Source organism: Cygnus olor, chromosome 9 (genome assembly GCF_009769625.2).
Source record: "Cygnus olor isolate bCygOlo1 chromosome 9, bCygOlo1.pri.v2, whole genome shotgun sequence".
Taxonomy (NCBI): domain Eukaryota; kingdom Metazoa; phylum Chordata; class Aves; order Anseriformes; family Anatidae; genus Cygnus; species Cygnus olor.
The window spans coordinates 989772-1003213 of NC_049177.1; the positions used below are offsets into that span (position 1 = coordinate 989772).

The 13442-nt window shown below is 42.3% G+C and overlaps 1 protein-coding gene across 9 annotated transcripts; it reads left to right on the forward strand.

Annotated features, from left to right (window-relative positions):
- PLSCR1 (phospholipid scramblase 1) lies at positions 1-13097 on the forward strand. Of its 9 annotated transcripts, none has more exons than XM_040567126.1 (9): positions 1-98; positions 4608-4639; positions 5429-5530; positions 7373-7542; positions 8566-8608; positions 9706-9926; positions 10384-10545; positions 11564-11725; positions 12666-13097. In XM_040567126.1, the coding sequence occupies exons 2-9, from the start codon at positions 4633-4635 to the stop codon at positions 12723-12725; spliced, it is 927 nt and encodes a 308-aa protein (XP_040423060.1). In that variant the 5' UTR covers positions 1-98; positions 4608-4632; the 3' UTR covers positions 12726-13097. The 9 variants fall into 9 exon arrangements, with proteins under 9 accessions (XP_040423060.1, XP_040423059.1, XP_040423061.1 ...); XM_040567125.1 differs by having other exon boundaries at positions 24-278; XM_040567127.1 differs by lacking the exon at positions 1-98 and adding an exon at positions 139-1674.
- The last annotated feature ends 345 nt before the right edge of the window (positions 13098-13442 follow it).

Here is a 13442-nt window from a genome sequence, read left to right on the forward strand (position 1 = left end):
CAGAGCACGTGTTGTTTGAGTTAAGCCCAGAGAGCCGCTGCCACCTTAAATTTCTGCCTTCGCAAGAAAACCTGGAACTACAGCGGCCCTTCACTTCAGTAAATATTTGCCCTTCCGTTCCGCCGCCAGCGGAGGGCTGAGGCCGGCCGGGGGCTGCCGGGGGCTGTTCCTGACGCACGAACGCGACACCGCGGCCAGGCCCCGCTCCCTCCCCGCCCCTGTCTGCCCTGGGGGCGGTAGCGCTCCCCGCCTGCTCCCGCCCCGCTCCGGGGGACCGGGTAGGGCCGGGTAGGGCCGAGCAGGGCCGGGTAGGGCCGGGTGCTGCGCTGCGGCGACGAGGAGCAGAGCGGGGACTGGTGCGGGAGCGGGTGGGGTCTTCTGGGGAGGTGAGCGTGTGCCCACCGCGTGGGGTTTGTTCTAGGGGTTCCTGTAAGGTTTTTGGGCTTTTGTCATAGGGACGGGAATGGTCAGGAGGGCCACGTTTGGCTATTCGGGGATTGCGCAACGAGTGACAAAATGCCTCTCTTTTGCGGTAGCTAGTTGTTAGAGGTGGCGAAGCACCCCTCCTGCTTGCAAATTATGGGGAGGGGGTTACGGAGACGTCTTGCTGATGGCCGCTTGGGCGAGCTGCGGGTGGCAGGCACGGCTCGGGCGGTGGTGGTCGCGGGGGCTCGGCACGGCTCGGCTCGGCTGGGCTCCGGTGCTGGCGCTGCCGGCCCTTAGGATTGGGGTCCGCGAGGGGCCAGGCTGCTCGCTGCGCCCTGCCTTCCGGACGGGCTGTTTCGGTGTCTTCAACGGGAAACAGTTTTTAATTCCATCACCCGGATGATTTTTTTAAGTATGCTATGCTTCTAGAGTTGGGGGTTAAATCCAGGGTTTGGTTAGTCGAACGCGGTGATCAAAAAAGTACCATAGAGCTACCTAGGGTGAACTAACGTGTGCTTTACAGGTATTCAGCAGTCTGTTTTTCAAATCCTAAACCTTCTCAGAAAGGGCCTGTTTTGGTATTTAAGTGACACTGTGCACGACGTTAGTGTTTGGGGGCTTGTGTCAGTGTGCTCACGGCAGTATCTTATGCAGCAGGGTAAGAAATGAAAGTGGTGGTCATGAATGAAGCCAGCATTATTTTCCAGATAAAAAGCAGAAGCTCTGCAGTTAAGTGAATTAAGATGTCTCTAAATTAGTTGCAGCCTAGCTACAGACGTGCATCAGCGTAAGTGAGATCTGGAAAAAGAGAAGCTGTGCGATGCAGTTCTTAAAACCAGAAGATGAACTATGGGTGTTCTGCTGTCCATTAAAAAGGAACAAACAACCTCAGGCTGTTGTTCCCTTTCTGTTGTTCTCTGAACTGGAACTGTTTTGTTCCAATTTTGTTCAGAACCTGCATTTCCTTAATTGCCTTTCTAGAAGGTTTTGGCTGACTCTTAGGTACTTGGTCTCAGACCTCGTGGGGAGGGAAAGCTGCTGTGCCTCGCACCTGGGTGCTGCTGAAGGCTGCTTCTGTGCCTGTTAGAGTAACACTGCAGGAAAGCAAGGAGCTGGTTGGGTGTGTGCTGCCTTTGGGCTGTTGCAGCACCTTAGTGTGAGCTCTGAGAGCCGAAGGAAGAGCCTGGGAGCTCCCCACGGTGTGGAGGAGGATGGGCGGCACTGACCCTAGACAGCGCAGCGCTTGAGGTATCGAGAGCGAGGCCTCCTGGGCCCCTTCATCTCGCAAGTGCTGAGGCACGTGTGGGGCTTGGGGCTGGTGTCCCAGCAGTGCACTGCTTTGGGCCCCCGAAGGAGCAGTCTGTTTGTGGGGTGGCTGGGCCCTGTCACTCGCGTTTGACACTGAGGTGGTGGTCCTGGCTGTGCTGGGAGAGGCAGCCAGGTGGTCCAGAGATGGCATTTCCTAAGGGCTGCTACTGGGGCAGGTGCTTTGCGAGAAGCGCTCTTGGTTTTCCCGCTACTTGCTTCCTGCCAGGGAAGTGGCTTCTGCTTTTCCCTGGGTAAAGCTGAACCGAGAAACATAACTCCTCTGGCAGGGGGTGGATATTTATATCTCCTGTGAGGCCAGAGCTATAAGTTACCATGGGAATCTCAGCCAAAACAGGACAAAGCTTGAGCAGACTGGTGAGGCTTTTCCTGGCATGTGTTCCCTTCCCTAACCCTGGCCCAGAATAGCCCCAGCAGGTGGGTGCTGGAGCCCCAGCCAGGTCCCCTCCTTGCCTGCCCTCCCACAGGGATGTGTGTGAGCAACGGGTGCCTCAGGTGGTACCATGGCATTTGAAGGACCCTTATAATCGTAGCGTAATTTAGGTTGGGAGGGTTTAAAAGTCATTTGGGACATCAGGTTCTTTCAGGCCTTTAGGCTTTTCAGGAAATGAACGCAAAGATACGCAGTTCCTGCTGCTGGGATGGTGGAGCCAGGCTACTGCCTGCAGTGCATCTTGCTCTGGATTTATGTCCTGAATGCAGGTTGCTGCATGTGGCCAGCACAGCATAAGGGATTCATGCAGCTACTGTTTTTGTTGGTATATTGGTATAAACCAAAATTAATTCAGTGATGGGTATCTATTTGCTGAAACTTTCTTTTAAGTCTGTGGAATTTTATCTCCATTACAAAGAATTAGCATTCTTCCTTCTCTTGTATTAGGAAAGTACTTTTACTTTTCTCTGCTCAGTAAATACGTTTCAGTGGTTGCTGCCTATATTTATTTAAAAACTGCTACTAGAGCTAGTACCACACAGCAGCATGTAAAGCTCTTTATTAAACCAAAATGGAAAATGTAGGCTTTGAATCACTGATCTTACGTTGCTCTGCATAACTGAGGCAGCTAGGGACCAAGACATTTTTTTTCAATGGCGCAATTGCCTTTTGCCTGTTGCTACATTTTCTTCACTAGTAGGGAATTTCCCTGTATGTAAGAAGGTGGCTGAACAATAAGTCGTGTAATATAATGGCAGAGAAAAACGAGTTTTTGTTCCTTGTTCCTTTGGTACTTCAGATTTTTTTGTTTGTTTGTTTCACAATCTTTTTAAACTAGTTGGATGAAAAGGAAGGTGTGACTGACAGTGTTGTGTTAATCTTGGTGGCTGAATCAAGAGCCGTAGAAGGAGTCAATAAAAAGCAATAGAAGAAAGAGAATTCTATTAAAAAAAAATCTCTTTAGCATCATGTTGGATAAAATGGGGGTTGAACTCTGTAAAGTCTTTATTGCTTTGCTATCTGTAGAGCACATTTCAACATTTTCTGAATCATGTATTGCACAGAGGAGTGTATGTATGGCTGTAAAATAAATCATATGATTCTGTCCCTACTTGCCCTTTATGAAAGGGTTCAGTTGTAATTCTTAATGTTTCACTGAAATTCAAGTACATGGAATGTCTCACAGTGTAAACTGATAAACTGATCTTTTGCTAGTTAAAATAACATTTTTTTAAATCATCTTGAATTTGCGTATTCCTACAAGCCAGAAGTTTTGTCACCATGTTTTAATATGGACATATATCAAACATGCCACACTAGATTATCAACAGCAAGAACAAGGTTTAAGTTACATACTTTGAATGTGTTCTTTCAGTGTTTTTTTCTTTCCTTTTTAGATTTGATGCATAATATCAAATCATTTCATATTACTATTTTTTAAAACGTTATTCATATGGGACTAAAATCAAAATACATAAAACAGTGTGATATTTTTGTTAGTAATGTGTGCTAGGACAGAAGAAAAAGGATATTAAAAAAGAACGCTTTTAAAACTAATTATTAAACAAAAAGGATGTTGTGTGTAAGCTGGCAAGTGAGCTGGGTGCCATATCATCCCACAACCATTCATCCTCCTGGATACAGCTTTTGCTGTGGGAGTCAGAAGCAGGAAGGAACTCTTTTCAGTTTCAGTTTAAATCCCAGCTTTGGATGAGCATCTTTGCTGAACTGAAATAATTGGATGAACTGTAACAGACAAAATATATTACTAGGTTTTACTGTATTTTTTTTTAACTCCTTTTGGAGACCCCGGAAGAGGAGAAAGAAAAAGACAAGCAGCTGGCCCTTTTCCTCCTGGCATTCTGCTGTGGATACCCATTTGCCTGTGCAAGCCCACCTCTTATTATGCGTGGAGACAAAAAAAATAAAATCATATGTGATACTTGGTAGTACCACTTCAAAAGTGGAATAGCATCAGCTGAGTAGGTGGCAGGTGTCACAGCTGCTTCAGGTTTTACCCGAGCAGGTTTTGTAGTCCACATCAATAATGAAACTAGTTGCTCTGAAATTACTGTTCCATTTGTTCATATGAGTTGCCTGGTGGTTTTGGATAGTTGCACAATGTAGTCCTGCACTGCTATGAAATAACTGTACATCCTGATGCTTTCCGCTGAGTTGAGGATGATTTCAGGATACACAAAGCATGAAGGCAGCAGGCAAAGATAATTCAGATTAATTTTGTGGTAGAGGCTTAACCTAGAAGGAAGCTGAGGTATTTAAAGTTATTTTAGCTTGTATTTATAATTCACCTGTCCCATATAATTTAGACATGCAAATATCTTTCATCACTAATTTAAAACTGCGTAATATCACACAAAAGTAATTCATTCAAAAAATAATAAATATATATTTTGTTTTGCAGAACAGTTATAAGCAGATCTACGGCAATGCAAGGTGAGTAAAATATAAACCAACTGTCATCTTTTGTCATATCAAAGATAATATGGTTTCTGCAGGGATGTTCAAGCAATATTAGCTTAGCTATAAGTTTGCCTAACTTATGGTAGATGTTTGAATGATTTAAATTTTAAAATTTAATAATTTACAAAGTATATAGCTTACATTTTAAAATCTTAATTTCTGAGGTTTAGTAAAAAATAAATTAATCATATTGAAATGCAGGCTACTTCTGCTTACAAGCTGACCTTGTTACTTAATCCATAACTCTGAGTCAGCTGGTGACGAATTAGCATGTTACAGGCTAGAAGAACTTGGGAGAAAATGTTTTATGTAGTGAAGAATGGCTCATTAACCAGTCTTCTGTACAGGAGTGCAGCCTGTCAGTTTGCTGCCAGTTCTTTGTGTTAGAGCCTTCTTGTGAATATAAATGAACAAGGCCCCTCTGATCCAGACAGCAAGTGAGCTGCCTGCTTGGCTGGGCTTTAGGTGACTTCCAGAGATCCCTTCCAGACTGAAATGGTTCTGTGATAGTGTGACATCATGACATCAAGTGTAATGCTCGTCTTTTTTTCTGCGCTTTAAGGGTCAGAACTCTTTCAAGGCATACTAAGCTTTAATACACATATTTCGCATAAAATACAAGCTTATTATATGGTTTTTGCTATTCAGAAAATAGCTTAATTTTTATATATCTACTTTGAAGAAGGCAACAGCTTGGGGATCTTTCGCCCTATGTGTAGGAGGCAATGAGCAATACTCAAAATATATGTTGCATTCTTCCAGCACATAACCCTGCACCGGCACCTGGATTTGCACATGTTGGCTATGCACAGGGAAGTCAGGTCCCCTATGGCTACCCGCAGTATGCACCTGGGAATTTCCAAGGTAGGTTGCTTGGCTACAGATCTGCTATTTCGTTAAGAGATAAGCATGGGGAGCAGGAGGTTTCACCAGAGCAACCATCTTTGATTTACTTTTCTGATATTAATTCTGTAGAGTTTCTGGTAACTTCTATTTTGCTCAAAGTCTTACTCTTCTTGGTGTTAGTGTGTGCTGAGCAGTGCCAGTAGCGGAAGTTTAAAATGCTGTATGTTCTTCCTCACTGGTCACCAGTGGGAGTTTGTTAGGGAGGTGTCACTGGTGCAAAGTAACTAATGTATGGCAGCTTCTTGCTGATGATCAGATTTTTTAAATTAAAATGTTAGTTCATTTTTCTTCAGAAATCCAGAATTGGATTTTCCTTTCACAGTTCTGGTCGTGTGGATCCTGTTCCTGTTTCCTACCCTCTTGCTGTACTTTGCATGTACACTTTCATTTCCTTTCCACTTTTTCTATCTTATGTTCCATGTTCAAAACACAGCACTTGTAAATAGTTTCTCATGTCCTGGCATCTAACTGTTTTCTGAAGAACCAAATCACAATGAGCAATATCTAACAATCAAGCTCTCAAAGCGTAAGTTATGGATAAAGTGCAAAATGTTTGGCTTAGGTTTCTGTGTTGTACATAAGTTAAATCTTGCGTGTCTTGTAGCAAGTATCAGAGTTCTCCAAGTTCAGCTAGCCTTCAGCAAGGAATGAGCTGGTGCTACCTGTACTACAAAGGTCAGGGGAGCATATTTTTGTTCCAAATAATTGCGCACATACACTTACACAATGGCAGTCAGTGTGTGCGCAAGGCCTGTGCTCAGATGTACGAGGGAGTGTTTCATAAGAGTGGATCCTCACCTGGGGTGAGTGTTCCTGCTGGCTACAAGCTTTAAGCCACTGCTCTGTTCATCACCTGGCTTATGGCCACAGCGTCATCTTCCACATATAATAGCCCATGTTTTGTAATGTAGTATGAAACACTGGTGCTGAGCTACTGGTGCTAAAGGTAAATCTACGAGTCAGTATCTCGAATTAGTTGTCTTTGTACAGCTCTACAAAAGTGTTCTTGGTGGTTTCTACTTGTTTCTGTGTGCTTCTGAGTAAAATACAAAATTCCTCTGCATCTGATTGAAGGTCTTATCTGTCTACTGGGTAGGGAAAATCTACAGTTCCTGTTTCGTAACTTCCAGTAACAGCAGCGTCAGCTGCCCCGGCTGCGGGGGATGCAGCTGCCAGGGCCGTTCCGTGCTGCGGGCGCCCTCTGCGGGGCTGGGTGCTTACATGACTGGGGCCTGCTGCAGGAGCGTGGCTTGGAGAACTCTGCCTTGGCCCTCGTAGGCCCAGGGGCTTTTTCCTTCTTTGTCGTGTACCTCCTGCATGAGGGAGTTGTGGATTTCCCGAGTTTCGGGTGAGAATCCATTCAGCAAGTGGGAATGTACTGGTTTTGGATCCCACTCATTTAGTTTTAAGCTGGAGGTGAATTTTGCTGAAAGGATGTTTCTTATCACGTAAGTAGGTGTTATTCTAGGAAAATTCTGTCTTAAAATTCCTCTGATATTTACAAGTTGTCAATTGAGCAAATACTTTTCCTGTATTGTAATGTATTGTGTTGTCTTTACTTAGAAATAATCTTATTTATTTATTTATTTATTTTTGTGTGAATAAAATTTCTGCTATATACAAGAGTAACACATTTATTTATTTAACTTGTTTTTGTCTGGAGGGATTAGAACATCCCTGTCCATCATGACTTCCTTGGATCTGAGGATCTTCATGCTTCAGAAAAGTAAACAAGTCTTTTTGAAGATCCATGGTGCAGCAAGACCTAAGTTTCCTAACTGTACCTCTCCTTACACTTAGGTGGTGCTGGAGCAGGGCCCTATGGTTTCCAGCCACAGCCCATGGGAGGCCCACCTGGTCTGGGTGGTCCACCCATCCAGAACCAGCCCACCGCCAAGGACGGGACAATCTGGATGCCCATCCCTCCTCCTCCTCCCAACTGCCCTCCCGGTCTGGAATACCTCACACAGGTACCTGCAGCCTTCCTCCTTCCCCAGGGAACAGGTGGTCACCTGAGAAGCAGCCTACATCTGTGGGAAAGCTAAAGAACACATCTGCCTTTGTTGCATCTGTCTTTTGGGCTGCTAAGTAAGGCATTTTGTATGAGTGATGCAGTTTTGAATGTGTAGGTGCCTGTTACAGCCAGAGCACATTATGGGGTACCTGTGCTCCTGCCAAGTGAGATGCTGAAGGGCAGGGGGCTTGGATGTATTGTACATCTTTCCTGTTTCTAAAGCTACTGTTCATGAGAAGTAATGCGATTTGGCAAGGTGTTTAGAACAGATACGTATAATGTGGGTACCTGAAGCACCTTAGAGGTGCTTACTTTTCCGTGTGATGCTTTCTCAGACACTGGTCAAGCTTCACAAACTTAGAGAATGTTGATAGCAAAATGAGAATTGCTCCCATGTTACAGGATACACTCTCGTACTGTAAAAGCACACTTTGTCTTATTACTGGGAACTTGATACTAATATATTGCCAGTTTTGCAAATTGCTCTAAAGGGGGGGGGGAAAAAAAAGCTTCCTGAGTTTCACTCAGAGCTGAGCAGTAGCTGAGCTTCTGCTCTAAAATTTCTGAATTTCATGCTGGTGACTCCTGCTTCTCTCTGTACAAATTCCTGACGTAGCTATCTGGGATGTGTGGTGTGCGGGGATATGTCAGCCTCTGTAGCAGTACTGAGCTACACCAAGTCCTGAAAGGAACACAGGCATGTTCATCCTGTGTGCTTGTAACCAGACCAGCTTGGGTACAGCTTTTACCATCTTCTGTGGTGCTCTGAAACACTGTTCTGCTCTACTGACAGAGGACAGGACAGGGAGGACGTGAGCCATGTCCATAGCTTTGCTAGTAGATGATCAGTCTTTAGGAAATGTATTGCTCCATAAATCTGCATTCTGAAAAAAACAACAACAATGCTTCTTAAAAACAGATTTCTCTTAGTTATAACTTGTTAACTGTTTATTCTGTTTCATTTTTCAACCATGAACAGATTGACCAGATATTAATTCATCAGCAAACCGAACTTCTTGAGAGTAAGTGAAAAGTGTTTATTGCAGAGAAAATATTTAAATCTAAAAGTCCCCAAAACTCTGAAGTTTAGACTTTCTTTGATGCTACTTGTTTAAAATAGATCCTTTCATGGATTGCTCCCTCTCTCTTTCCTGCCTCTTACCTGTCTTAATTCCCACAGAACTTGTGGAGGAGAGGAGGGAAGAAGGAAACAGGAGGGTAGAAAAAGATTTTAAACTGGTTCTATAGCTTAAAAGATACACAGCAATGTGACTGAGTAATCTTTGTAACCAGTTATAGCTGAAATCGCTAATCTCCCATGCTATTTATTCATGATTTCAGCTTTCCTCTCTTCCCTACTTAAAGATCTTTTTATGTCTCCTCTTACCCCATCTAATTCATTGGACTGGCATGCTGCTCCAATTCCATTTCCAGGCAATCTTGCTCTTTTAGTGAATTGAACTACTTTCCTTCTGCTCCTGTCATTCTGTTCACTTTAAGAATATCAAAGTCGTGTTATCAGTGTCTTTCAAACAGAAGAAATGAAATGGACCTTCCATCTCAGCTGAAACCTAATGCTGCTGCTTTTGCTTTCCATAATACTTCAAGGGTACTCTAATTTCTCCAACAAATAAATCAAAATTTCAGCCCTGGCTCTTGCTATTTTCTATTTGTGCTGCTGTGAATCTTGACTGTGAGGCCTTTTCTTGGCTTTCTCATTCTGAACATATTCATGCCCTCTGGAGCCCTTTTCTTGCTTCACCACTAAACTTAAGTCTTCCTGATTTTCACACCTTCAGCTCTTCCCTAAGAACCTTCCATGCTGTGTGACTTAGAGTGGCAGTGCTCGCTCTGGCAGTGTGGGGGGCCCATGTCTGGTAGGAGGGGAGCTGACAGACATTCCTGTGCTCTTTCTATGTTGCCGTGTTCACGGTGGCTTGTCCTCGCTGAAATTCTCTGTGGGACTGGCCTGCTTGAGGGCCCTTTGCCAGTAGGTGCCTCTGACAGACTCCGAATGAGGCCTTCCCAAACCGTAGTGTAGGAGTAGCATGGTGGCTTTTCTTACTGTTTTTCACATAGACACACCTAAGGAATTAACAGTTTTGTTACCATTTTTCAGTTTTCCTTGGATTTGAATCAAACAACAAATACGAAATCAAGAATACGTTGGGGCAAAGGGTGTACTTTGTGGTAGAGGACACTGACTGCTGTACAAGGAACTGCTGTGGGCCATCACGACCTTTCACCATACGGATTATGGACAATCTGGGTCGTGAGGTGATAACACTGCAGAGACCCCTGAGGTGTTCGTCGTGTTGTTTCCCCTGCTGCTTACAGGAGGTGAGTTGCTCCCTCAGTATAAGGGATGATTTTCTTTTTCCTGTTGATAATTATGGGATGTTGAAACTTCTGAGGCCTCAAATCTGAGCCTACTCAGAGCTTTTACTGATGGGTTTGTAGTAGCTGCATTCTGTGAGGTATTCACTGAATGCTTTCAGGATGTCCAGAGTATTTCCTTTACTAGACTTTGATCTTTCCACTGCAGACACATAGCTTGTATGTTCTATAGCCTTAGGAGTATGCTCCTGCTTTCAGTGAGGGCAGAAGTTGCATTTGGATTTGCAGTTTTGTAGTTTTTTTAAAACATTCACAGAAAAACCCATGCAGCTTCATTGGAAAGCTGGATTGTTGTGGAAAAATAAACTGTGCTTGGTTTGTGTGTTAGGGTGGGTTTTTGTCTAACAAACATATCAAAGCATGAACTGCTTCACATGGGGGTTTTCTTTCTCCTGTGAAGATAGAAATTCAGGCACCTCCAGGAACACCAGTTGGTTATGTTGTCCAGAACTGGCATCCCTGTCTACCCAAGTTCACTGTTCAAGATGAGAGAAGAATGGATGTACTGAAAATTAGTGGCCCATGTGTTGTCTGCAGCTGTTGTGAGGATGTTAATTTTGAGGTATGCAGTGCAAAAATTGTTGTATATATCTTCATTCAAATAGTAGTTTGACAATAGTTTGTTGCTTCACTTACTATCAGTCAGCTGTACTGTAGTATGTATTAAGTAAGGAGAACATAATATTTTAATACTAATAAAATCAATTCACTTCTCTAGATCATTCTAAATAAGCCAGCCAAATTTCCGGAAATGGCATCTTAAAGCCACTCATCAATGATCTGATTCCTTGTGATTGCACACAGATCTCTTAATGGATGTATTTAAAGCAAAATCTTTTGAATCAATTGTTAGTTCCTAACAAAAAAAAAAAGTTATTCTCAGTTGTATCAGCTGTTTATTAAAATGACTTTCTGCAACCACTCATTCAATCATGTAATAATAATTCAGTAACAAGTAAATGAACGTTATTTATAGGTGAAACCTTGACTAGAATGAGTGAAGAATTACAACTTTCATTTAAAAATAAGGTATTGATGCATCGGTATTTTCATACAGGTTAACTAGTAGACACTAGTCTACTGCATTGTTTAAAGTGATGTTGCAAATCATTGCTAAAGCAAATTTAGTATGATTTTATTTTGGGGATTAGTCTTTCACGCGATTCAGAACACAGGATACAATTTCAGGAAAAGGGTTAACCTCTGCTTTGGAACAGGAGAATGTAATTTGTTTGATTTTCACTTGAGCCATTCCTGAGGTATGGCTGGAGAAACTAATTCACTCTCTTGGCTAAAAGACAACATTCCCAATGGGATGTGTGCGTGCTTGCATGCAGTAGCTGTCCCCCAGTACTGTTAGAACATTGAATGTTGCAGTCAGATTTAGAATTAGATGTCTTAATTCAGACTGACTTTCTGATAGTCAGGGTTGTCTTTTTATACAAATGGCTGCATTCAGTGACTGCATTAATTTAAATAACACAATTTAAAGCTTTCAATTAGATCTATAGTGAAAATAATTTGGGAATATTGTGAATGATGGAATTGTTGCTGGTTTTTTTAATTGTTTATTAAACTAGGTGAAGACTTTGGATGAGATTTCTACCATTGGGAAGATTTCTAAGCAGTGGACTGGGTTTTTGAAAGAAGCGTTTACAGATGCAGATAACTTTGGAGTTGCATTCCCAATGGACCTTGATGTAAAAATGAAGGCAGTCATGATTGGCGCTTGCTTTCTTATCGTAAGTCTGTAATTCACTAATCCTTGAATATGAATTGACTTCTTCATCTCAGCGTTCAAACTGTGATTGGTAAAGAGTTTGACTCTGAGCTTCTCAAAGTGAGTGAGGGTTTGTTGTGGACTTCCTGTGTGTAAAGCTAACCCTGGAGGGAGTGCAACAAAGAAGTATTTCAGATAATAAGCTTATTTTAGACTACATGAAGTGCTAACTATTTAAGAACAGTTTCATATGTATTGGGATTGAGAAATCCTGTAAAAGGAAGACTGCTTTACAGACTCTTTAGAGACAAGCATGTTTATGTGGATGGTGAGACCAGAAAAGTGCAGATCAGCAGTAGCCAAGAGACTCAACCAAAGCCAGAGTAGATCACTTCAAAAGTGCACTGTTTCCATGTTGGCAGGGCTCGAGAGGGAAAGGAAAGGTACATACACAGCATCTGCGTTTGGAAAGTTCTCACCAGTTTTTACAGCCCCGCTCATGAAGCAGGTTTTCTTTAGCCATGTGTGTTCGGGTGCTATGATGTACATGAAGAGTAGTGAGTACGAATGAGGACTCCAGGCACAGAAAATGTGCTTCTCCCCCTCCTCTCCTGTGAACTAAAGATAATGGCAATTATGATAGATTCCAGTTTGAGGTGAAATTGAAGAGACTGAGTCAGGCTGAAGGAAGACAGGATGGAAATCCTAAGGAAGTATAATTTCCGTTAGTGATAATTTGAATTTTCCATCTGCAGCTTTCACATCCTCTTTTTCTCTCTGTGGATGTCCTTTTACCTCTACAAGACACCCAGGGGTAGGGGCTGGAGAGAGGTACCCCCAGCTGCTTCTCATCATCTGAGGTTTCTGAGGGGAAGGTGCTTTGAATGTCTTGCAAAATAACCATGAACTAAGAACCAGATTTTAAAAATACTGTTTTTGTTTGCTTTTTGTTTTCTTCTTAGGATTTCATGTTTTTTGAGCGTATTGGTGATAACCCGCAGCGAACAGGAGTGTGGCAGTGAAATCTAGAACTTTTTATTTAGAAGGAAGAAAATAAACCACCCAGCTTTCCAGCGGATTGCAGAGCTCCCATGAGAATATGAAAAATGTATATCTTGTGCTTGTAATTATATTTCTATAAACTAAGAGCTTTGTTGTCTAGCTTCTGTTTTTGTAATCTAATTATGTTATTTGTAGTATTAAAATAAGCACCCTTTGCCTGTACAGATAAATACTGTAGTATATAACAACATATAGCAACCTTTTTCCAAGAAATTTGGAATTGTTTATTAAAAATTCTTATTGTAATTCTTAAAAAAAAAAAAAAAAGAGGACTACTTTTTTTGTTCAATATTAATATAAGCAGTCAGCCTAATAAAGAGGTCCTGATCTTTTCCTGTATATCCTTCTTTGATAGTTTTGGCTTGGTGTTGATATTGTTTTTTCCAGCTTATCAAGTATATACGTTCAAAACAAAGTATTCAAAGTGAACAGAGCTATCAGAAATCATTGCAGAATTGTATTAATCTTGTGATGAATCAGCTGTCAAATATGACTCATTTAGTGTAACAGTTCCCTAATTTTCCTTGATTGTTTTAAAACTTAAGGTTTTGATTTTCAACAACAGAAGTTAGAGGAGACTGGAAACATAAATGCCTGTGGTTGCTTCTATTTAATAATCCTCTAGTAATTGCCTTGTGTGGGTTTTTTTGTTTTTGTTTTTTCCCTGAGGCAAGGAA